This window comes from Mustela nivalis (genome assembly GCF_964662115.1).
Source record: "Mustela nivalis genome assembly, chromosome: 5".
In the NCBI taxonomy this organism is placed as follows: domain Eukaryota; kingdom Metazoa; phylum Chordata; class Mammalia; order Carnivora; family Mustelidae; genus Mustela; species Mustela nivalis.
Window position 1 is genome coordinate 73,900,701 of NC_139024.1, and position 23,747 is coordinate 73,924,447.

General features: G+C 38.4%; 1 protein-coding gene across 1 annotated transcript; it reads right to left on the reverse strand.

Moving 5' to 3' along the window:
* Positions 1-451: 451 nt before the first annotated feature.
* On the reverse strand, positions 452-19,940 carry HINT3 (histidine triad nucleotide binding protein 3). The gene is made up of 5 exons (XM_082729900.1): positions 19,401-19,940; positions 11,346-11,463; positions 7,354-7,423; positions 4,780-4,906; positions 452-2,173 (listed from the first exon to the last, which is right to left on the reverse strand). The coding sequence occupies exons 1-5, from the start codon at positions 19,599-19,601 to the stop codon at positions 2,141-2,143; spliced, it is 549 nt and encodes a 182-aa protein (XP_082586026.1). The 5' UTR covers positions 19,602-19,940; the 3' UTR covers positions 452-2,140.
* Positions 19,941-23,747: the final 3,807 nt, after the last annotated feature.

Here is a 23,747-nt window from a genome sequence, read left to right on the forward strand (position 1 = left end):
AGTGACTAAAACAGAATGTGAACATTCCTTCCTTCCTTCCTTCCTTCCTTCCTTCCTTCCTTCCTTCCTTCCTTCCTTCCTTCCTTCCTTTTTCTTCCTTCCTTCCTTCCTTTTTCTTCCTTCCTTTCTTCCTTCCTTCCTTCCTTCCTTCCTTCCTTTCTTCTTTCTTTTTCTTTCTTTCTTTCTTCCTTCCTTCCTTTCTTTCTTCCTTCCTTCCTTCCTTTCTTTCTTCCTTCCTTCCTTTCTTTCTTTCTTCCTTCCTTTCTTTCTTCCTTCCTTTCTTTCTTCCTTCCTTTCTTTCTTTCTTTCTTTCTTCCTTCCTTTCTTCCTTTCTTTCTTTCTTCCTTCCTTCCTTTCTTTCTTTCTTCCTTCCTTTCTTTCTTTTTCTTTCTTCCTTCCTTCCTTTCTTTCTTCCTTCCTTTCTTCCTTCCTTCCTTCCTTTCTTTCTTTCTTTCTTTCATTTATTTAACAGAGAGAGAGGGGGAGATCACAAATAGGCAGAGAAGCAGGCAGAGAGGGAGGAGGAAGCAGGCTCCCTGCCGAGCAGGGAGCCCAATGGGGGGCTTGATCCCAGGACCCTGAGATCATGACCTGAGCTGAAGGCAGAGGCTTAACCCACTGAGCCACCCAGGCGCCCCATGAACATTCATTTCAACTGTACAGTAAATAATAATGGAAGCAGAACTCAGGAAAGTACATGTGGCCTGAACTTCCACTGTCTACTTGACAAACACTGAGTCTTAAATATTCAGTCCCACTGCCACCTGCTCTCAAAACTGTGTCCTTTCCACAGTCTCTTCTGTGAACATTACAGCAGCTAATCACTGGTTTTGTGATTATAGCTGTAATCACTGGTTTTGTCTGACCCTTGTATTAGCATGAGAAGGCAGACTATCCTTTCTCACCTATATTTCCTGATCATTGCATGTTAAATATTCAGCAAATGTTTGTTAAATGGATAAATATTTATTTCAGATGTTTTAACTAAATATCCCAGATATTTAATTAAACATTGTAATAAGTATTTCATTACTTAAAACTATGTTTAATATCATGCCAAAAATAAGAACAAAACCTAATCATCTCAGCCTACTTCTAACATCAATACTTCAATCCTTGTGTTCCTCTATATTCATACACATGGTGTTACTATACATTGACACAATGCAGGATCAGCTTTCAGTACCTTATTCTTTATTCACATTCACTATTAGTGTAGATAAGCACAATCCTTAAAGAAATATGTCTCACAAAATGATGTATCAGTAATGCTAACATTGAGCTATTAAATTTTCTCATCCAAGCTTATCTGTTCCTACTTTCAAATCAGGATTTCTTCATGATAAAATCCAGGCCTAAAACTTTTTAATTCTACTTTTCCTTTGGTACAATAAATCATAAAACAATAATTTCCACCAGTTTGTAATATTATGATAACCGTTTTATGTTTCTTCCCCATTTATGTTCTTGCAGGTAAAATGCCATTACAGTGAATTCTCTTGGATAGCCAAATTGTTCTTATAAATCCATTAGAATTTACTTTATGTATATTTTACAGCTTTCAGGAACAATTTATCACAAAAATGTTAGTGAAAACCAGCATCTGAAATCTGAGTAAAAAGTGACACAAAACGATTCTTTCAATCAACAAGAACATAAGTCGCTATGTAGTATGGTACTTTTCATTTTGAAATTTTGTATGTAAACTTATATAACTGTCAAGAAATAGTTAATTTCTGTCTCCCTTCATAGTAATAAAGGCTCCAATAAAGTACTTTCCATACCAGTTTATTCTTCATAAATAAATCACTATTGTAATAGACTACTAAGAAATGAAAATATTTAAGCTTTTTGAAAAAATAGCCCTTCCTGATTAACGGGATTTGTTTTAATGGGATTTTATCTATAGTATTTTATACCTTAAACAAGTAACCATTAAAATAAAGAAGTCAATGACAAAGTATCCATGGAATTGTATCACATATCTCAGGAAACAGACATTCAGAAAAGATGTAAGGCTAGCCAGTAATAACCTCTCATAAAACCCAATGAACCTTACAATTGTAATTAGACTTCAAAAGAATGAAAATATTAGTTTATGTTGAGCCAAGATTAGGAAAATCTTCCACTGTTGACATTTTCATATTCTTAGTTTTTCAATCAAACAGTCAGCCTGTAATTTTGAAAAAACAACATATTTTTAAATTCTGGTTATTATAGCCTACATGAAATAATTCTACTGGCACCCGTATTATAAAAAGTCCCAGCAGAAGAGCTGGTTATTACATACTCTATTCCTAAATATATCTTATAAAAATTTCTCAATAGTTTTATAAACTACAGTAAAGGCATTCCACATTGTATATACACAGGCAGATTTTTATCTTATTTGTTAAAAAGCTTCAATAAGAAAAGGAAAATAAATATAATACTAACATTTTACAAAGTAAACTAGATGTGGAGGAACCTTAAATACATGTTACTAAGTGAAAATAGCCTATCTGAAAAGGCTAAATACTGTATTGTTCCAACCATATGACATTCTGGAAAAGGCAAAATTATGAAGGCATAGATCAGGATTACCAGCAATTAAGGGAGAGGGAGAAATGAATAGGTAAAGTACAGAGAATTTTATTATACCATAATGTTGGATACATGTTACTACACATTTGTCCAAACCCATAAAATACAGAACACCAAGAATAAACCCTAGTGTAAATCATGAACTTTGGATAAAAATGGTGTGTAACTATAATTTCATGGATTATAACAAATGTATTACTGTGGTGTAGGATGTCTACAGTGGGAGACTCTGAATATTTGGGGGACAGAGAGTATATGGGAACTCTCTATAAATTTCCAGTCAATCTGGAGCCTAAAAGTGCTCTAAAAAAATAAAATATATTTAAAAAATTAAAAAGTAAACCAAAGTCTGTTAGTTATCATTATTTCAGATACTTTTCTCAAACATCTTAAATATCTGAAACATTATAAAAGAGATTTTAAAATAAATCTTGATGTCTTTATCTTGATTTTTTTCAAAGTCTCATAATATATGCTGACAGATCTAAGGAGATTTCAGATCCACAGAATGAACCAATAACAGATCTTATAACCTTGTTCATTCATTTTTTTCTAGCTAAAAAGTCATGTAAGGAAATATAGTTAAAAACATTACAAAAAATGTATTTTTAGTTACTTTATTATAAAACCATGGAGCACATAGAAACTTAGAAATATAAATAAGGGGGCGCCTGGGTGGCTCAATGGGTTGGGCCGCTGCCTTCGGCTCGGGTCATGATCTCAGGGTCCTGGGATCGAGTCCCACATCGGGCTCTCTGCTCAGCAGGGAGCCTGCTTCCTTCTCTCTCTCTCTGCCTGCCTCTCAGTGTACTTGTAATTTCTCTCTGTCAAATAAATAAATAAAATCTTTAAAAAAAAAAATTTAATAAAAAAAAAAAAATTAAAAAAAAAAAAAAGAAATATAAATAAGGAAAAAAATCCCTTTTTTAATCACACTGAATTTTTAAAGAGACCACACCAACTGCCCTATTGAATAGTCTACTAATTTTTATTTCAGACACACACACACATAAATATCTTAAATTATTTTTAAATTAAATAAAATCATCTGCACAAGTTGAAAAGAGGGATAAAAGTTTGAAACATGAAGTTTCTATAAATCATGCTTTTTAATTTCTTGGGTACCATGACTATAATAATAATAATATGCATTAACAGCAATTATTCAATTTGTAATTCAGTGATTACTTAAATATAGCAACTACAGGTCTCCTTACCATCACAGATACATAGTGACTGGTAAATTATTAGTCAAGTGGCTCTGGAAGGACAGTCACTTAATAACTAAGGCTTCACTGTCAGGGAACAGGCCTGTAATCAGCTTGAATTTGATTCTACTTTTGCCCTAGCAAAGCAGAATTCTGCATTTTTTTAGGTTCAATGGCTTCAACCTCAGATCTGACAGTTGATGCTACCAGGGAAGCCCTTTTCTAAACTAGAAAATTACAGAAATTCAGTTTCTACAATTTCTACAATAATGTTGGTGATAACAGAGGCAACAGGTGATATTTACTAGTACTTACTATTTGCAAGGTACAGTTTTAACTGCTTTAATATAAATTATTTTATCAATCCTCTTATCCACCCTATAGCTGGGCAGTATTCTTTATAGGCAGGTAATAGATAAAGAACTTGGGTCTGAAAACATTTAAGTAACTTGAAAATGGGTCCTCAAGTAACTGATGGAGCCACAATTTCAATGCAGATTGGACTCTGGGTTCTGAACTGCTAGTGCCCTGGCTCTTCTATATCATATCCTCTGCTTGCAATGGAAAGACTTAACTGTAACTTCTCTTCCTACAGATCTGATAACCTGGAAAATCCCTTAAATTAAAAATACTACTTTGGGGGGCGCCTGGGTGGCTCAGTGGGTTTAGCTGCTGCCTTTGGCTCAGGCCATGATCTCAGGGTCCTGTGATCGAGTCCCGCATCGGGCTCTCTGCTCAGCAGGGAGCCTGCTTCCTCCTCTCTCTCTGCCTGCCTCTCTGCCTACTTGTGATCTCTCTCTGTCAAATAAATAAATAAAATCTTTAAAAAAAAATACTACTTTGGGTACGTGCAAGCAGTACATTAAAGGAAAGGATCAAACCTACAAAAGCTGTTAAGTGCCTACTGTTGCCAGGAAAAGAAGAACTACACCAAAAGGACAACTATTGTAAATATTTTTATATACTGCTACTAAATAATAATACTTACTGTGATAAACCAATAGGAATTCACTCTATAAACCAATTTTGATAAGAAGCCAAGTTGATCAACAGGTGCCAGCACATGAAGGTGCAAGTGGGAGATGGAACAAAATGGCGGCATGTGGAAACCCATTCTAAAACAGAAAGGTAAGAGAGTTGACTAGTCAGTTCTACAATAGTTTAAAGCCATTTTTTCATGCTAGAACACATAAATATTAAAGATATTCAAAATAGGTTAGATTGCCACTCAGTCATCACTTTTACTGCTTTATATCCTTCTCAGTATTTACACACTTCCTTGTCTTTCTGTGCTGAAGTCCACAGTAACAAACTCTTCATCAAGCGCTTAAGAGCATATAACGTCTCAGTAATCCTTTAATAGTTCTGAGTTGGCATTATGTTTTATCATCTCAGTCCTTATCAATTTTAACCTTAAATTCTCCTAAGATATGGCTCTGCAATGAATCTTTAAAAAAAAAGTTACAGGGCACTTCTGAGATCTTTAACTTTTAGACTGTATAGCTGAGGCATAAATTTGTTTGCTGTGTACTATGTTTGGCATAAATTCCAACTTTTTCTTTAAAAAAAAGATTCCATGACACTCAAGTAGAAGGGTTTCTTTATTCCAAGACATAGCCAGTAGATGGTGCACCTTCTCCTTTAATAAAGTAGTCATTTCCTCATCACCCCATCTTCCAGTAATGAGATTATTTATATCATTATTAAAATTATCACTCAAATTTCTTGCTTAATACTGAAAATAAGTAGGGCGCCTGGGTGGCTCGGGGGGTTAAGCTGCTGCCTTCGGCTCAGGTCATGATCTCAGGGTCCTGGGATCAAGTCCTGCATCGGGCTCTCTGCTCAGCAGGGGGCCTGCTTCCCTTCCTTTCTCTCTGCCTGCCTCTCTGCCTACTTGTGATCTCTCTCTGTCAAATAAATAAATAAAATCTTTTAAAAAAAATACTGAAAATAAGTAAAATGATAGTTATTCATAATAATCTGCTTTATAAAAACATTTATAAGATAATTCCTTTGACTACTAACAGATTTCTACTAAGGAATTTTTAAAATATGATTCTATATCTTAAAAATCAATTTACAATTTTATAAATCCACTTAGAAATTCTGAGTGGAGCAAGGCACACATGTAACAATAATTCAAGCCAAAAGCCTGGAAATATTTGCCTCCTCAAACTATAAGTGAGTCTCAAAAAAAAAAAAAAAAAAAAAAGACTACAATGAGAGGGAGTGTAAGAGGGCTTAGGAGATGTGGTCTATTGCAGCAACACAGGACTGATAATGGAGAGTCAGAAACACAACACATATTGAAAAGCTTCCCCCAGGGGTGCCTGGGTGGCTCAGTGGGTTAAAGCCTCTGCCTTCAGCTCAGGTCATGATCTCAGGGTCCTGGGATTGAGCCCCACATTGGGCTCTCTGCTCAGCAGGGAGCCTGCTTCCTCCTCTCTCTCTCTGCCTGCCGCTCTGCCTACTTGTGATCTGTCAAATAAATAAATAAAATCTTCTAATTAAAAGAAAAAAAAGAAAAGCTTCCCCCACTACAGGAAAAAGAGGCTGAGTTTTCCTTCTGGGAAACAGGATTCAGGTAATGTAGAATCAAGTAACCTAAAAGCTAGAAGCAATTCAAAGGTTCATTCAACCCTTTCATTTCAAAGATGGGAGAGCCAAGATCCTTGAGACTTCTCAAGGTCACAAAGTGAGGCAGTAATAGAGCAAGGATTGAGACTCTTGGTCCAATGTTCATTCTACTATAAACACTCCTCTGATGGGGAAGGGAATATATATTGCTTTTGGCCAAAGGGTCTCAAATACCATCTGTCCCTTACACTTGAATAGCACTTCATAGTTTTCAGAGGATTTTCACACACACAATCTTATGTGAATCTGTATGTAGGCAGAACCGGTATTATCTTGGAGAGCATAAATGCCTCAAGTATCATAGCCAGTATGAGCCCAGTACACAACAAGTAGCATGGAAAGCATTAGCGCTCAGGTCTCTTTAAATTCCAGGTCAGATGTTAGAAGTAAATCTAACCAAAATCTAGCCACTGGTCACACAGGACAAAGTCCAAAGTGTTTTAAAAAGGAAAATACACTATTTAGATTAAGTAAAATAATTGCCACATTGAACATTATAAGCTTTTTGCTCAAATTTTGGTGAACGCCAGAGATCAGCTCAGGAGGCAACAAATTCAAGTTAATTTCACACTAGAAGTATAATATTTTTCAATCACATAAAATAAAATATTTTCTAAAGAAAGAAATTCAACTTACATACAATTTTTATACAAATAGACATACCGAACAAAGAAAGGTGGACTTCTAACTATGTTACCTACCCACTGCTTAAATAGACTTGTCTGCCCAAACTCCAAGTGGTGATTGTTAGATGCTGAGACATGAGAGGAAGAAGTTTTATTTATTAAATTTATACTACCAATGAGCAATGTATGCTCACTTTCAGGAAAACTGTACTTAAGCCACTAGGAGAGAATATTTTCTAGGAGAGAACATTTCAGAAAACCAACTACATATATTGGTTTCTATGTGGAAGTATACATACCTCGCATTTTTGAAGTCAGTGAAATTATTCCTTTCAAGAATAGTTTTTCCAACAGTCACCATGCTCTCAACTAAAAAACATGAAAGAAACCACATTACACCGTAGAAGACATTATTAAATTGTAATTAATTTTAAGTTTTCTAATCAAAAGTCATGTTCAGTGGGTAAACATTTAAAGACCTGTTTAATAGTTCTAAGTTACTGAGAAGTTTGCTCATCAACACTGACATGAAGGTTGAAGCTATCACAAAGTACGGTGTGCAGGCTGACTTTGAACAGCTGCTGAAGAGTACTAACAAGTGACTACTTAGGACGTCTGATCCTGTTGAGGTCTAATTCTAATCATAAGGAGACCAAGTAAGAAACAAAAACACGTTTGAATCAAAAAGGCAGACAGGAAAACTGAATTTGTCTTTCAGCCCAAATTAAGGATATGATAGTCCTTTATGTCAGCCTACCTCTGACTAGCTAAATGTTCATATATTTGTTTTGGCTTCTGAACTCTATCTGCCTTAGCATCTTTATTATCTTGGTGCTTTATGGCCTTCAAATAGGAGTGCGTTTCCAGATGAGAAAAAATTTGGTAACCTGCAATCTCCTGAGCATAATGCCAAACTTGAGATCTCTTTTGTTTCCAAATGGTGTAACCAAGTATTTGTAAGGGGGAAGAAATGAGAGAATCTATAGACGATGGTTGTTATAAAAGAAGTTCATAAAATTGTTGCAAATGCTTAGGTCTCTAAATCAGGCTTGAGCAAGGAGGATGACAGACTTCCATAACTAAGTCAGTACCATATGGTCTAAAAATACAAACAACTCATTACTTCAAGCAAGACTGTATCTTGCTTTCTTTTAAAATATTCCCAAGATCCCAGACATGGGAGAAATGTTTTCTCTTAATTTTTTTTAAGATTGTATTTATTTATTTATTTAAGATTTTATTTATTTATTTTACATAGAGAGATCACAAGTAGGCAGAGAGGCAGGCAGAGAGAGATGGGGGAGAAGCAGGCGCCCTGCTAGGCAGAGAGCCCAATGTGGGACTCGATCCCAAGACCCTGAGATCAAGACCTGAGCTGAAGGCAGAGGCTTAACCCACTGAGCCACCCAGGCACCCTCTTAATTTCTTAAAAAGACATATGACTGGGGTGCCTGGGTGGCTCAGTCATTAAGCATCTGACTTCAGCTCATGTCACCATCCCAGGGTCCTGGTATGGAGCCCCGCATAAGGCTCCTTGCTCAGCAGGAAAGCCTGCTTCTCCTTCTCCCACTCCCTCTGCTTGTATTCCCTCTCTCACTGTCTCTCTTTCTCTCTTGTCAAATACATAAATAAAATCTTTAAAAAAATAAATAAAAATGTAAAAAAAGACATATGACTGCTTAATGCAATAATTTTAACAACACCAAGATATTATAAAGTATGTAGATATAATATATATGACAACAATAACACAAAGTGTACCAAAGTTTATCACATTTTTCATGAATTGATACAATGTGAATTCTAATTAGGCTATGATAATTACACTAGTATTTTAATATCTCTAGAGCAACCATTTAAAAAATTTGAAGAGGCATACATAAAAAGGCAAGAAATAAAGTAGAATAACAAAAAATATATCTGATCAACCACAAGAAGGCAGGAAAGAAACAGAGCAATAACAACAAAAAATGGAATAAACAGAAAACAAATGGCAAGATAGGACACCTAAATCAAACTGCATCAATAGTTACATTAAAGGATTATGAGCTAAACAATTCAATTAAACACCAGAGATTTTCACACTACATTTAAAAAATAATAACAAATAAGCAAGATACAACTATATTGCTATCTTCAAGTCTTTAAATATTAATATTCACTTTGTTTGAAAGTATAGAAAAAGATACACAGTGTGGACAGCAAGTAACAAGAAAGTTATAGTAGTTAATTTCATGTCTTACAAAATAGACTCGAAAAGTATTTCCAAAGATAAAGAGGGACATTTTACAATGATAAAAAAGGATCAATTCACTGAGAAGACATGACAATCTTAATTATGTATTCACTTAAAATCAGATTCAAAATACATGAAGCAAAACCTATTGTCTCCCTTGTATCTCACCATTATCTACCCTATTATTTCTTTCTTTATACTTATTTTGGTCTAATTCGATTGCCTATTTCCAGCATCCTAAAGTAGAAACTTGGGTCATTGGTTTTAAACATCCTCTTCTAACATAAACATATACAGCTATAAATTTCCACATAGGTATTGCTTTGGCTACATTACACAAATCTTGATATGTTGTATTTTTGCTATCAATTCTATATTGTTGTCTATATTTATTTGGAAATTTATTTGGAAATTATTAAAAAGTGTGTTAATTTAAAATATTTAATACATTTCCAGGTTTTATTATTTTTCTACTTTACTTCCATTGTCATCAGAGAACATATGTTACAAGATTTCAATAATTTGAAATGTATTTAGACTTACTTTATTGCCTAGAATATGGGCTATCTTGGTGAACACGTGCTCTTAACAAAATGTGGATTTTATAGTTGGGTGGAGTTCTAAAAGTATCAATTATAATCACAATGCTTGATGGTGTTATTGAGCTCTTCCACATTCTTATTATTTTGCCAACTTCATAGATTGTATATAAATACTAATTACAAGAAACTTTAAGCTTATTACAGAAATATTAAAATACAAACAAGATCAGAAAGAACGGTATAATGAAATCCCAAATACCCACCACGCTGCTTCAAAATTGGTTAACATTTTATTTGCAACAGTTATAAAAACTTTCAATAAAGTAGAATGCTAGAAAAAGAAAACCAAGCATAAACATATTTCTCCCTCCTTAAAAAACATAAGAAGGAAATACTTAAGGCATGGCGGCTGCTGCTTGATACTAAATATTGCAAAAATATTGGCCTTTATCTGCTGGAGTAAATATGAAATGTACTCATAGAAGTACAAGATGACTAAGAAATTTTGCAATATTGAGAAGAAACACTTGAAAAACTGGTAATTCAATAGTCTAAATACTAAATGAACTACACATCAAAGTTTTCCATCAAGAAATTTCTTATTCACCTCCAAAAAATCTGGCCCAATCTATCTATCTTGTCAGCTACTTAAATTTTTTTTTTTTTTTTTGACAGACAGAGATCACAAGTAGGCAGAGAGGCAGGCAGAGAGAGGGGGGGAGGCAGGCTCCTCACTGAGCAGAGAGCATGATGCGGGGCTCGATCCCAGGACCCTGAGACCATGATCTGAGCTGAAGGCAGATGCTTAAACCACTGAGCCACCCAGGCATCCCAGCTATTTAAATTATTAACCAAACTAATCCCAGGCCCTGGAGATAAAGGCTATGAAAGCAGATATGAAGTGAACTAAGAAATGTCTTAGGAAATGACTGGTAAGTCACAGAAATCATCAGTAGGAAAATACAGGATAATCCTAAGAGAAATGATTCAAACTCTTCTTTTCAGAAGCTAAAACGTCATTGCTTAAATCTCATCACTAAACTTTGGGGTTAGTACCTCTACACAAGCAACTTACAAGACAGGTACCTTGGTCTCATTTTTGGTCTCATTTTTGATAGCACCTATCATGGTCTCATTTTTGATAGCACCTTCCATTTTCAGAGTCAAGGAAAGCCATCATTTTAAAACATAAAGATGCATTATCTTTTAGAGATTTTAAAGATTAAATAACATGATGTTTAGAATTCACTTTAAATCCACTGTGGGAGAAGGTTAATAGACTGGCCACAAGTTAATAAAAGTGGTACTTGGGTGATGACCACATGGAGATAAAACTATCTTCTGTATTTTTGTACATATTTGAAATTTTTCATAACAGAAGTTTCACAAAGTCATAATGCTCCTCTTTCCTTAACACCTGGCTAGGTTGTTTCTTTTTATTGTCACTGTAACTACTATCAACTCATGCCGATTCAGGATGATATAACCATGAAAAATACTGTCGTCATCTTACCCAGTTCTATATGATCTTTCTTTAGCTCTCTACAGTTTCCAAGATGCTTCTTTGGCACCACAAGGTAATGATGAGGTGCTGCTGGTCTGATATCTTTGAAGCAAACTAGGTCTTCATTCTGAAGGGAAAAACATTATTTGTCAGTGAATTTTTTAAAAAGAATTTTAAAAAGAATATTTAAAAAGAATTTCCTATTTTCCTAATTTTAAAAAGAATTTCTGGCATGTCTTCCACACCATAAATCTCAGTCTGATAGGGAAATGGTACTTATATTATACAACTAATCCCAGCTGGGCATTAAGTTTATAAAGACATGTTTTAGCATTCTTCATGAGATGCTCATTAGTTAGCAATGAGCAATGTTGAAGCCTTATATAAAGCAGTGTTGAAGACTTATATAAAGCTAATTTCAGGAAAACAATTATCAATGAACTTTAATAAGAGTTCATGACCAAAGGGGTGCCTGGGTGGCGCAGTGGGTTAAGTGTCCCACTCCTCGTTTTGGCTCACATTGTAATCTCAGTATCATGATCTCAGGGCTGTGAGATGGAGCCCCATATCCATTTCATGCCCGGGGCGAGTGGGGGGGATGTCTGCTTGAGATTCTCTCTCCCTCCCACTCATGCTCTTTCTCTCATATAAATAAATCTTTTTAAGATTTTATTTATTTGACAGAGAGAGAGAGATCACAAGTAGGCAGAGAGAGAGGGGGAAGCAGGCTCCCGCTGAGCAGAGAGCCCAATGTGGGGCTCGATCCCAGGACCCCAAGACCATGACCTGAGCCAAAGGCAGAGGCTTTAACCCACTGAGCCACCCAGGCACCCCCTCATATAAATAAATCTTTAAAACAAAGCAAAACAAAACAAAAAAACTTCCTTACCAACAATCCCAAGGTTTTTTTAAAATTTCTTTATATATTTCTCCATCTCTACCTAACTAAGGGTTTTTCTTAATATGTACTTTTAAAGGTTTGACTACAGAAACATAGCAAATTTGATAAACTGTTTTTTTACATTTAATTTTTTCCAAAGTGGTATGTTCCACAATTAAAACAGGAAAATAATCTAGCATCCATATATCCAGAGGTTGCCTTTCTAAACATTTTTTACAGCACTTATACACAAATACTTTTTTGTTCTGTTTATAGCATTAAAAAGCCCTTAAAATGCTAAAACAAACTCCTGTATAGTACACTAAGTGTCCAATCCATTATATTAGTTTTCTGATTTACATACTCCACATAGTTATGAGAGGAAAAAAGAAATGAAAAAGGGAGTCTTTCAACCTACTGACACTTGAGTTTCAAGATTTTCCAAAAGAAAAATCAATATTCCCTAAATATCCTTATTCAATATGCTATCTAAAAAATTTTTCAATGGATAAACCACACATGAAAAGATGCTCAACACCACTCATCATTAGAGAAACCCAAATCAAAACCACAATGAGATGAAACTTCACACCAGTCCAATGTTAGTATTAAAAAGACAGGAAATATGTGTTGGCATGTATGTGGAGAAAAGGGAACCCCTGGGCACTGCTGATGGGAATGAAAACTGGTGCAGCCACTATGGAAAACAGTATGGAGATTCCTCAAAAATTAAAAACAGAAATACCATATGATTCCCAGTTCCACTACTGTGTATTTATTTACCCAAAGAAAATAGAAATACTAATTCCAAAAGATGTATGCACTCCTATGTTTATTGAAGCATTATTTAGAATACCCAAAACATGAAAACAACCTAGGAATCCATCAATAGATGAATGAATAAAGGAGATACAATGTACATATACAATAAAATATTACTCAGTCATAAAAAAGGATGAGATCTTGCCATTGGTAACAACACAGATGGAAGAAGAGGGCATTATACTAAGAACAAACCGGTAGCTGCTAGAAGGAAGGCTGGGTGGAGGCAAAACAGGTGAAGAAAAAGCTATGCATTTTAGTCAACCAATGCAATCAATGATTGAGTTAGATTTTCATTAAGCTTTCTAAAATATTGAAATTGGCCCTCTGATGTTACTCTCTTTCCTGTTGCTACTACTGAACTAGCCATTATCTAGACTCTAAGACAGACTTTCTCCTATTCCAACGATACAATGACAAAAAATATGAAATGATACATGTACAAAGCTATCCTTTGCAGCATGATTTGTAATAGCAAAAAAAAAGAAAAGAAAAGAACCCAAAGGTCCAAAATTCAGCTAGGAGACTAGCTGAGTAAATTATAGCAAATCCATACAATGAAGTACTATGTAGCTATAAAATATAGGAATGAAGATCTTTATATACTTAAAAGTCATTTCTGAAATGTACTTTGAAGTTAAAAAAATTAAGGAGCAGGAGAGTGTGGTAAGGCCATCTTTTATATAAGAAAAGGGAGTACAAATATAAACATACACATACAAATTCTCACAATGAAAGGATAAACTAAAAATATATTTTTTTTAGTTTTTTGTGAGGGAAGAGGAACAGGGTAAAGATGATAAGAGAATGGATGCTAGACTTTTCCAAATGTACTTAGCTTTACAATTCTGATGTTAAAAACATGAATATTTAATACTCTTTTGGACTTCAAAATAATCCCTATGAATTGAAAAAAAAACAAATAAATAAACCTAACTATCACCTTTATAACATAACTACATAAAGAAAAGACATTTCTTTTTTTTAATATTTTATTTATTTGAGAGAGACAGGACTAGAGTGCATGAGAGAGAGAGTGCACAAGTTGGGGGAGATGAACAGAAGGAGAGGGAGAAGCAGATTTCTCCTCGGAGCAAGGAGCCCAAGCAGGGCAGCTCTCAGGATCCAGGGACCATGGATGCTTAACCAAGTAAACCACCCAGGCACCCCCAAAGAAAAGATATTTCAAGTGACTTTAAAACACAGAATTTTGACTACCCATCCCTAATGACAACTAAATGAAAACTTTTCATTTATGCTTTCAATGCAGATCAGAAGCAAGCTTCTCAAGTGTGGAACATGCCATAGTTATCCTTAAACTACAAGTGAATAACATATAGTAAACTTGAAAGATTGCTTAATAAATAAAAAATGCTTAAATAGAAAAATAAAGCTACCAATGCTTCCTTCTCTGCTCCTTAAAAAAAAATGGTGTCATTATAGTTTTTACTACTTTCCAAGATCTTTCAGTCTGTCCTCCAAAACACATTCTTTTTTTTCTTTTTAAGATGTTATTTATTTATTTGACAGAGAGAGAGATCACAAGTAGGCAGAGCAGGAGGCAGAGAGAGAGGGAGGCCTATGCAGGGCTCAATCCCAGGATCCTGAGATCATGACCTGAGTCCAAGGCAGAGGCTTAACCGACTGAGCCACCCAGGTGTCCCCAAAACACATTCTTAAAGTTGGAATCATGGCCGCTGTTTGATTTTAACAGTGTTTCTCAGCCTTTTTTCATTACCATCCCCCTAAGGAAACTTTTTAGATTTTTTTTCCCCTAATGGCTGCCTTCCCCCTGGATATTTTAATACCACAGCCAAATTGTACATGTGTTTCTATCCTAAGTGCTATACATACGTTTTATATATATAAATAATAAACTTTTTTTGCCCCTGCTCCTGCCCCAGCCAAGAACATCAATTTTTACCCCTTTTGAGAATGCATGGATTAGACAACGGCTAGTTCATCTTCATTATCAGCACTGAATCCAAGCATCGGCTTGGCATCTATTAAATATGACAAACTATGGTAAAAAGGGTAGATGGGCACTCAACCCCCATTCCAAATACTTCTGTGTCTTTAGTACTGCAGAAATTTAAAAAGCTAAAACCCCAGATGGAATTTAGATCTTTCAAACTAGATGTACTTCAGACTTCGGTGCTTTGACAAGGTAACCCAAGAAAAAGCAATCTTTCTGCAGCTTCCGCTGGTTCCACCAGGCAAACATGGTCAGCTCTAAGGAACCGAGATTGTTTTTTCTTTCTCCCCTGTCCCCATTCCAATGTCTGGTCAATTGCTAGTCAAGAGACAGACATGAGACATCCACTTTTCTGGTGCCACGACCTACCAATGCAGACCCAGGAGGTACAGTGTAGCTCTGAACCTGTTATTTGTCAAAGTGGAAATATGTAGGTGCCGCAAGCATTTAGCGCCCAGAGGTCGGAAATGGGAAACATCCTATAATAGGTGAAACAGCCTGAACAACAAAGCAGAATCCAACCTCAAATTCTTCAACCATGGCAGTCACACTGCTTCCTCAACTCTGAGTCCCATCTACAGAGACATCTTCCTGAAGTCTAAGTTCCAATGGCAGTCACCTGACTCCTAACTTCCTGGCTGTGGCAGAGGAAACGGGTCCTCACCATGCAAGTGCTGTTCTGGATGTCATTTTATTGATTGATTGGTTGATTGATTGATTTTTTAGATTTTTATTTAAGGACAATTGGATGGTTCAGTGGTTGAGCACTGCTTTCAGCTCAGATCATGATTCCAGGGTCCTGGGATCAAGCCCCACATGTTTGTGCATGTGCTCTCCCTCTCTCTCTCTAAAAAATAATAAAATTAAATTAAAAATATATTTTTATTTATTTGACGAAGAGAGTGAGCACAAACAGATGGAGTGGCAGGCAGAGGGAGAGGAAGAGAGAGAAGCAGGCTCCCCACTAAGCAGGGAGCCCAGTTTGCTACTTCATTCCAGGACCCTGGGATCATGACCTGAGGCGAAGGCAGATGCTTAACAGCCTGAGCCACCCAGGCACCTTCTGGATGGCATTCTTGAAGGCTTTTCCTTCAACCCTTGCAATGACTTTTTTAGCAAATAATTCCCTATATTAAATCCATTTCTGCTTTAAGTAGCCAGTTTTTCTTTCTGCAAATAACCCCACTGATATCAAAAGCAAGTAAGTAACATTTGAAAGAACATTTCAGTACCACCCCATCTGAAGTGGAGGGCAAATCTGGTTAAAGAAGAGGGAGGAATTGAAAATGAAGACTATGCGGGTTACATTATCCCACCAGCACCACCAAGACCTGATTTTGATGCTTCAAGGGAAAAACTTCAGAAGCTGGGAGAAGGAGAAGGGTCCATGACAAAGGAAGAGTTCACAAGGATGAAACAGGAACTGGAAGCTGAGTATTTGGCAATATTCAAGAAGACTGTTGCGGGACGCCTGGGTGGCTCAGTTGGTTGGGCGGCTGCCTTCGGCTCAGGTCATGATCCCGGGGGTCCTGGGATGGAGTCCCGCATCGGGCTCCTTGCTCCGCGGGGAGCCTGCTTCTCCCCCTGCCTCTGCCTGCCATTCTGTCTGCCTGTGCTTGCTCTCTCGCCCTCTCTCTCTGATAAATAAATAAAATCTTAAAAAAAAAAAAAAGACTGTTGCAATGCATGAAGTGTTCCTATGTCGTGTGGCAGCACATCCTATTTTGAGAAAAGATTTAAATTTTCATGTCTTCTTGGAATATAATCAAGATAAACTCTGAAGACAAGACAGTGTTTTGCAAATATTCTGTAATAACAGCAGGACACCTGGGTGATGCTCTTGATTTCGGCTCAGGTCACGATCTCAGGGACGTGAGATCAAGCCCTACATCAGGCTCTGTGCCCAGCATGGAGTTCCTCTCCTTCTACCCCCTCCCCAATCCACTCATGTTCTCTCACTCTCTCTCATATAAATAAATAAATCTTTCTAAACTATTAAAAAAAAAAGAAGAGGGAGGACATTAAAGTTAAATTAGTATTTCCTCTGTGTGGCCTCAAGCAAGGTGAAAATAAACATTGAGCCTGGTATTTCTCAACCATGTTTTCACTGTCACCGCTTGCAAGACATTCTTAAGAACTCCCGGTTCCAGTCTCATGATATTTTAATGCCACAGACATACTCTTTATCTGTTTATGTCCACTATGTTTATTTTTGCCTCACACACACAGAGTAAGATACTGTCACCCTAAAACCAACTTTTATCCCTCTCTGAGAATGCATGGCCTAGTATTAGCTTTCAACTCTGCAGTCTACAGCACAAATACACTATACAGATGCTTACGGAGTAAGGAGTCTTGTCTAGCTTTTGCCAGAAAGATTTCCCAGACTAAACCCACATGATGCTGGTAACTCCAATTATTCCAAATCACATGTTCTCCTCTGGACTTAATTATAAGTCTACCCTACTTTATATAAACCCAATAGTTTCTAAATATTTACAATAAACATATATAAATGAATATAAGAATAGACTATATATAATGCAAAATACACAAAGATTAGATTCTCTTTTTTTTTTTTTTTTTTTTTTTTTTTTTTTTTTAAATAGTATTTTATTTATTTGACAGAGATCACAAGTGGCCAGAGAGGCAGAGAGAAAGGAGGAAGCAGGCTCCCCGCGGAGCAGAGAGCCTGATGTGGGGCTCGATCCCAGGACCCTAGGATCATGACCTGAGCCGAAGGCAGAGGCTTAACCCTCTGAGCCACCCAGGCGCCCAGATTCTCTTTTTGAAAAGATAAATCTTTGAGCTCTTATATATAAAATCATTTTAGATTCAATTTTAAGATCTGCAACTTTTTGAGGCATGTTGCACAAACATGTGCATCTTGCTTGCTTATGTTCTGTATTATATGGACTACTGTATATATTAATCCTATGCCACCTATGTAGGGTATAAATTAGTTAAAAGTAATGTGTCTAATTTCTCCTATAAAAATGTTCCAGGCTTTTTACATAGTTTACTCTGAGAATGTTCTTCATAGAGAAAAAAATCCTGACCTTTGGCCTGGAAAAACCACGACAGAATTCTGGACCATCCCAACCCCTACGGGTGACCGTTTTTATTTTTAAAAATTAATTTACTCTTTTCCTAAGATAATTTATTTATTTGAAAGAGAGAGAGAGAGAGAGAAAGATCGATCATGAGCCCAGGGGAAGGGGAGGGAGGAAGGAGACTCCCAGCTGACCAAGAAGCCCAAGGCAAGACTCAATCCCAGAACCCTGGGATCAAGATCCGAGCAAAAGGCAAACACTTAAGGACTGAGCCACCCAGGTGGCCCCCTCCATGACTATTTTTAGACAAAACTTTTTACATTATTAGTAGCTATTATTTACTAGTTTTCCTCAACATTGGTACTGGAGTGTGCATAATTTTTTAGGTGGTGCAGTCCTGACTGTGGCTCAGTTCAGCAGAGGCCTGCTCTACAGACAGCTGATGTACTGACCCCTCTCCCTATCAACCGCTTCCCGTCTTCACTCCCTCCCCTAGTCAAGCACAGATTTCAAGGTCTATCACTTCCGTCGTCTCTCTAGCCATAAATTCACCTTTGTCTCCAACACTAGGTGGTTAGAACAAATTCAACTCACTTTTAACAAATGAATTAATGATTACTAACAACAACAGCCAAAAAAACAGAATCTTTGGATCTGATCCTCTCCAAAGGCTGTTTCTTTAAAGGCAAGTAGAACCAGCAGATGAAAATGATTTCCAGATACCTGTTTTCAAGTACCTGCGCAAAATCTCAGTGCTCCGAAAATGTGCATTCGTCCCAACAACGCCTGTGCGAACTTTACCCTTGAGTGGAAATCTGGGGCTTATTAAGAAATAGTTTGACCTCGGCTCCACCCCCGACCCCTGCCTAACTTCTGTCCGTTCAATGAAGCTTTTCCCTATTACCATCGTCTCCTTTCTACCAGTTCTTCCCCTCAGTCGCAGAAGGAGAGAGTGCAGAACTGAAAAGCAGTGTCGAGAAGCGCAGGGGGTGGGGCTGCGGGGGTGGGCGGAGGAGTCCCTCCAGTAACAACAAGCGACAAATGCTATTTTCTGCCAAATACCTCGTACCTGCAGACAGAAGCCCAAGTGTCTGGCTTTATCGCTACATTGTCCCCCCGCTGCCCACCCCCTCGGCACAGCAACAATAATGCTGGAGACAGACCCCACTCGCGAGAAGCAAATCCGTCACTAACACCAGGACACCCCGCCTGCCCCACTCCGGTCCACACCTGCGAGGTCTCCCTCCCGGGGGCCTGACACGACCCCACCGCGGTCCGCCACGGCGCGAGGCTGGTCCCTGCCCCGTCCCACGCCCGGTCCGCACGCAGCCCACCTCGCAGTACAGGAGCTCGGTGCCGGGTTCCTGCTTCGCCGCGATCCGGCAGAACACGCACTTGCTACTGTAGTCCTCCGCCTTCGAGGACGTTGCGACAACCTCGGCAGTCTTCGGCGAAGACACCTTAGATTCTTCAGGCTTCACTGCCTCAAAACCAGCCTCGGATTCGACTCGACCGCACACCGACTCCTCAGCCATCCTAGCCGCCTCAAGGTGGACAGGAACCTTGACTGCTCTCGCGCCGCTCGCCCTGGGCGGAGTCCGCCTCCTGCAACGCCTTACTTTGACCTGGAGGTGTCGCCCTCCCCCTGCCGCTGGGAAGGGCAGGGATTTGAGCGCATGCGCAGATCAGTCTGACAGTAAGGGCGACGACGCGACCCGCCTCACAGCCAGAGGCCAGGAAGGGGAAGCGCGAGTACGCACGCGCGCGCGACTGGAGGAGCTGGCGGGGGTTTACGGAAGTCGCTCCGCCCCCCTGCGTCTCCTTGGTAATGACGCATTACGTCCTTCGAGACGCAGGAGTGTGCACCGTCGCGGTGACGTCACCGGCGCGCCCTAGTGCCCGGCCAAGTGGAAGCTGGTGGGTATGCTGGCGGTCTTTTTTCAAGCTGCAAGTAGGTATCTCCCAGGAGTGTATTGTGGTGTTAAAAATAAAAGTTTTTTTTTTTTTAAATTCATAGGTTTTAATAGAGAATTAGCACAATTTCTTTTCAACATAGATTATGTTTGATGTTTCGTGTGTACATTTTCAGCCACGACAGTTTTAGGTCCCTTAAGTTCAAAATACCCAAAACTGAATTTCATATCTCCTTTCTTTGTTGTTGAAAGCATTAGCTAGTTCAAAATAGTGGCCTTTATCTCACATTCCTTAAACACAGGTAGATGCGGAGTCGTTAAGTTTATAGTCTGTACTATTCCTCGAGCTTCATGCCTCAACCACTACAGTAACCGGTTTCCCTCCTTGACTCTCTTGTCACTCAAAAACCCGTACGTAACCATCGCGCCCGAAAGAAAAAGTCTCAGTTAACTTGGTATTGGAGGTGGACTCTGATTTGACCCAGCTTTTCATTTTATAATACTTGGTATTTGCTGAACACTTAAAGTGCGCCATGTATTTTCTCAACCAAACAAGGTTGGTTTTACAATCTTCATTACAGAGATGAAGAAACAAACTAAGAAAAAGGTTTGTCTAACTCCAGAACCCACCAGCCTTTTTAAACACAGACTCTTTTTCCTTTTTTTAAGAGATTTCATTTATTGAGAGAGAGAGAGTGAGAGCATGAGCGAGAAGGTCAGAGAGAGAAGCAGACTCCCCATGGAGCTGGTAGCCAGATGAGGGACTCAATTCCGGGACTCCAGGATCATGACCCGAGCCCAAGGCAGTCGTCCATCTAACTGAGCCACCCAGGTGTCCCAGAACTCTTTTTTTAACACTTAAAAATTTTTTAAACTAGCTCATTATAGTATCCTTGTTATTTGTTGACTTAGAAAATACCTAACAACAAAGTCGTATTGTTAATTCAGTCTTGTTTTTGAATGATTTCTATTGTATTAATTGAAAGCATTTATGTATTTTTTTAAAGATTTTATTTATTTATTTGACAGAGATCACAAGTAGGCAGAGAGGCAGGCAGAGAGAGAGAGGAGGAAGCAGGCTCCCGGCTGAGCAGAGAGCCCCATTTGGGGCTTGATCCCAGAACCCTGGGATCATGATCTGAGCCGAAGGCAGAGGCTTTAACCCACTGAGCCACCCAGGCCCTCAGCATTTATGTATTTTTAAAGTAGTTGTACATAGGTGTTCAAGACTTTTTTCATTCATCTTTCAGTTTGCCAGTGGTGTGGGGGACCACTATAATAGCTTCACACCCCGTTGGGAATCCAAAGCAGGGTTCAGAATTCCTACGTTACTTTGCCTTCCTAACTATCCACTATTTCCGTGCACTGTACTACAGACACCATGTCACTTTTTTTTTTTTTTTTTTTTTGTCAGAGAGAGAGAGAGTGAGAGCGAGCACAGGCAGACAGAGTGGAAGGCAGAGGCAGAGGGAGAAGCAGGCTCCCTGCAGAGCAAGGAGCCCGATGTGGGACTCGATCCCAGGACGCTGGGATCATGACCTGAGCCGAAGGCAGCTGCTTAACCAACTGAGCCACCCAGGCGTCCCACCATGTCACTTTTTTAATCCACGCTGTTCCTTCTGAAATATCTTTGTTTCTAACTCTGCACATCCAAATTCATCTTCCAAACCACTCCTCAACTGCTCTCTACTTCATGACATTTTTTTTTAATTAACCAAACTGAAATAAGTACTTTCTCTTGTGAATTCACAGAGTAGTTTTTCAGTACTTCTCTTGTAAAACTTAATGCTTTGTATTCTATACTGTTTATGTGCATATATTTCTTACTAGAAATCATATTCCTTGATAAAGAATGGGTGTCTTTGAACCTACTGTAGTGCCTCATACAGTGCTTTGCATGTAGGTAGATCCTCAACAGCTGTCTGATGAATAAAAGAATCATTAAGAATAAGGCTGCTGCATGCATGGGACTGTTCAGATCACACACTGTAGAAGAACACTATAAATAAGAATATGCTAATTTACATTGTAGATAAACATTACCATACATAAAGTCACAGGCCTAAGAATTCTGGAGCAGTGAAGAGCTAACTCCTACAAGAACCCACAATCAGTATGTGTAACCACATGCATGTCTCTAGAGACCATTCATTCACCTACATATTGGTGCACATTTGCACAAGTTGTACCTGTCCTGACTACATTCCTAGTGACACCTGTGATTGGTCCCTCACTTGTCTGGCACTTTCAAAGACTTGCTTCCCATTCACCAACTTTGAATTTGATATCGTTGTCTATCATGGAAGTGGGAGAAGCAACACAAACTGTTTAAAACTTGTCTGAAGTAGTGGTGTGGGATCAAGCAAAAGCCCAGGCAGTTGTGTGGCACACACAGGCAGAACTGTTACCTATTGGTCCTCTGGTTAGCTCCTCTGGGTAACCGTCATTTGGGTCTTGTGACACAAACTACATTTTACTTGCAAAACGGAATGTTTTCTGATTTTGCCAGGGTACCATATGGGCCAGTAGCAGCCCTGTTCCAGGCGTGCTCTGGAGTCAGACAATTCTACAGCTTACCATCTGTGAAGATTTGAGCTAAAGTGTTTATCTTTCTGTGTCAAGGCTGTTTCTTCATCCATAAAATGAGGATAATAACAATGCTTACTACACATATTATTTTGAGAACTGAAGCCTGGCAACCTGGCACAAAACTCTAGACAAATGTTAACAGTTAATTCCAATAGGTAGTGATAGTATGTAAAACAATGTAAGGGATCAGATGTTTTACTTTAATTAATTCAGCAGCTTCAGTGCTCCAATCGAACACAGACTGAGTGAGGGTTTGTAAAGCCATTTCCTCTTCTCCTTCCTCCCCTCCCTTCCCCACTCATCTCTCGCCCTGACATACAGAAAGATACACATATGTGGTAAGATTCCTTTCTTCAGCTCTCTTGGTAATCTCGCATAATTTGTGGCTTTGAGCACATATATGCCAATGACTCCCAAATTTAAATCTCTAGGATAGACCTCTTCCCTGAACTCCAAGCTGCCAATTATACATGTATCTACCAGATATTATGTCTGAAACTAGGCTATGGGGAGAGCTCTTTTTCCCCTCCCAAAACCTTCTACCATCTTACTTGAGGGAAAATTCTGTTCTGCCATCTACTGAGGACAGAAATTTTGAGATCATATTTGATGCTTCCCCTTAACTCTTCATATCCAATCCATCAGGAAATTTAAAGTACATCCAGAATCTGATCTCATCACCACTGTCAGCCTTGACTGAGCTACCATCACCTCTCATGTGAATTATTCAGTAACCTAACTAGTCTTCCTCCTTCAGCTTCTTCCCTCTCCCATGTAGTCTTAACACAGCAGCCAGAATGATCCTTTAAAAATATAAATCAGATCACATCTCTCTGTTCAACATCCTCCAGTGGTTCTGTGTCTTACTGAGAGCAAAAGCCAAAAGATTTCGCTATTAGGACCCATAAGTCTTGACACTGTATACCACCTACCCACCTCCTTCCATTCTGACATCAGCGACCGCCACTTCCATGGCTTACTCTGCTCCAGCCACACCAGACTCCTTGTTGCTTATGCCAGCCAGGCTTGTGCCCACATCTGGGCCTCTACACTGGTTGTCCTTCTGCCTAGAATACACTTTCTATTACTAGCCATGCAGATTTCTCCTCTCACCTTTACATCTTTGCTTAAATGTTTCTTCCCCAGAGGAGTCAATTCTGACCACCTTGTCAACCTACC

Bases quoted from the DNA above. Each gene is read 5' to 3' on its own strand.
- HINT3 (XM_082729900.1), bottom strand. From the start codon at position 19,601: ATGGCTGAGGAGTCGGTGTGCGGTCGAGTCGAATCCGAGGCTGGTTTT. The intron at 7,424-11,345 runs GTAAGATGACGA...CATGTTTTTTAG, and splicing joins GAAAGATCATATAGAACTGG to TTGAGAGCATGGTGACTGTT. The intron at 2,174-4,779 runs GTAAGTATTATT...TCAAAATTACAG, and splicing joins ATTCCTATTGGTTTATCACA to GCTGACTGTTTGATTGAAAA.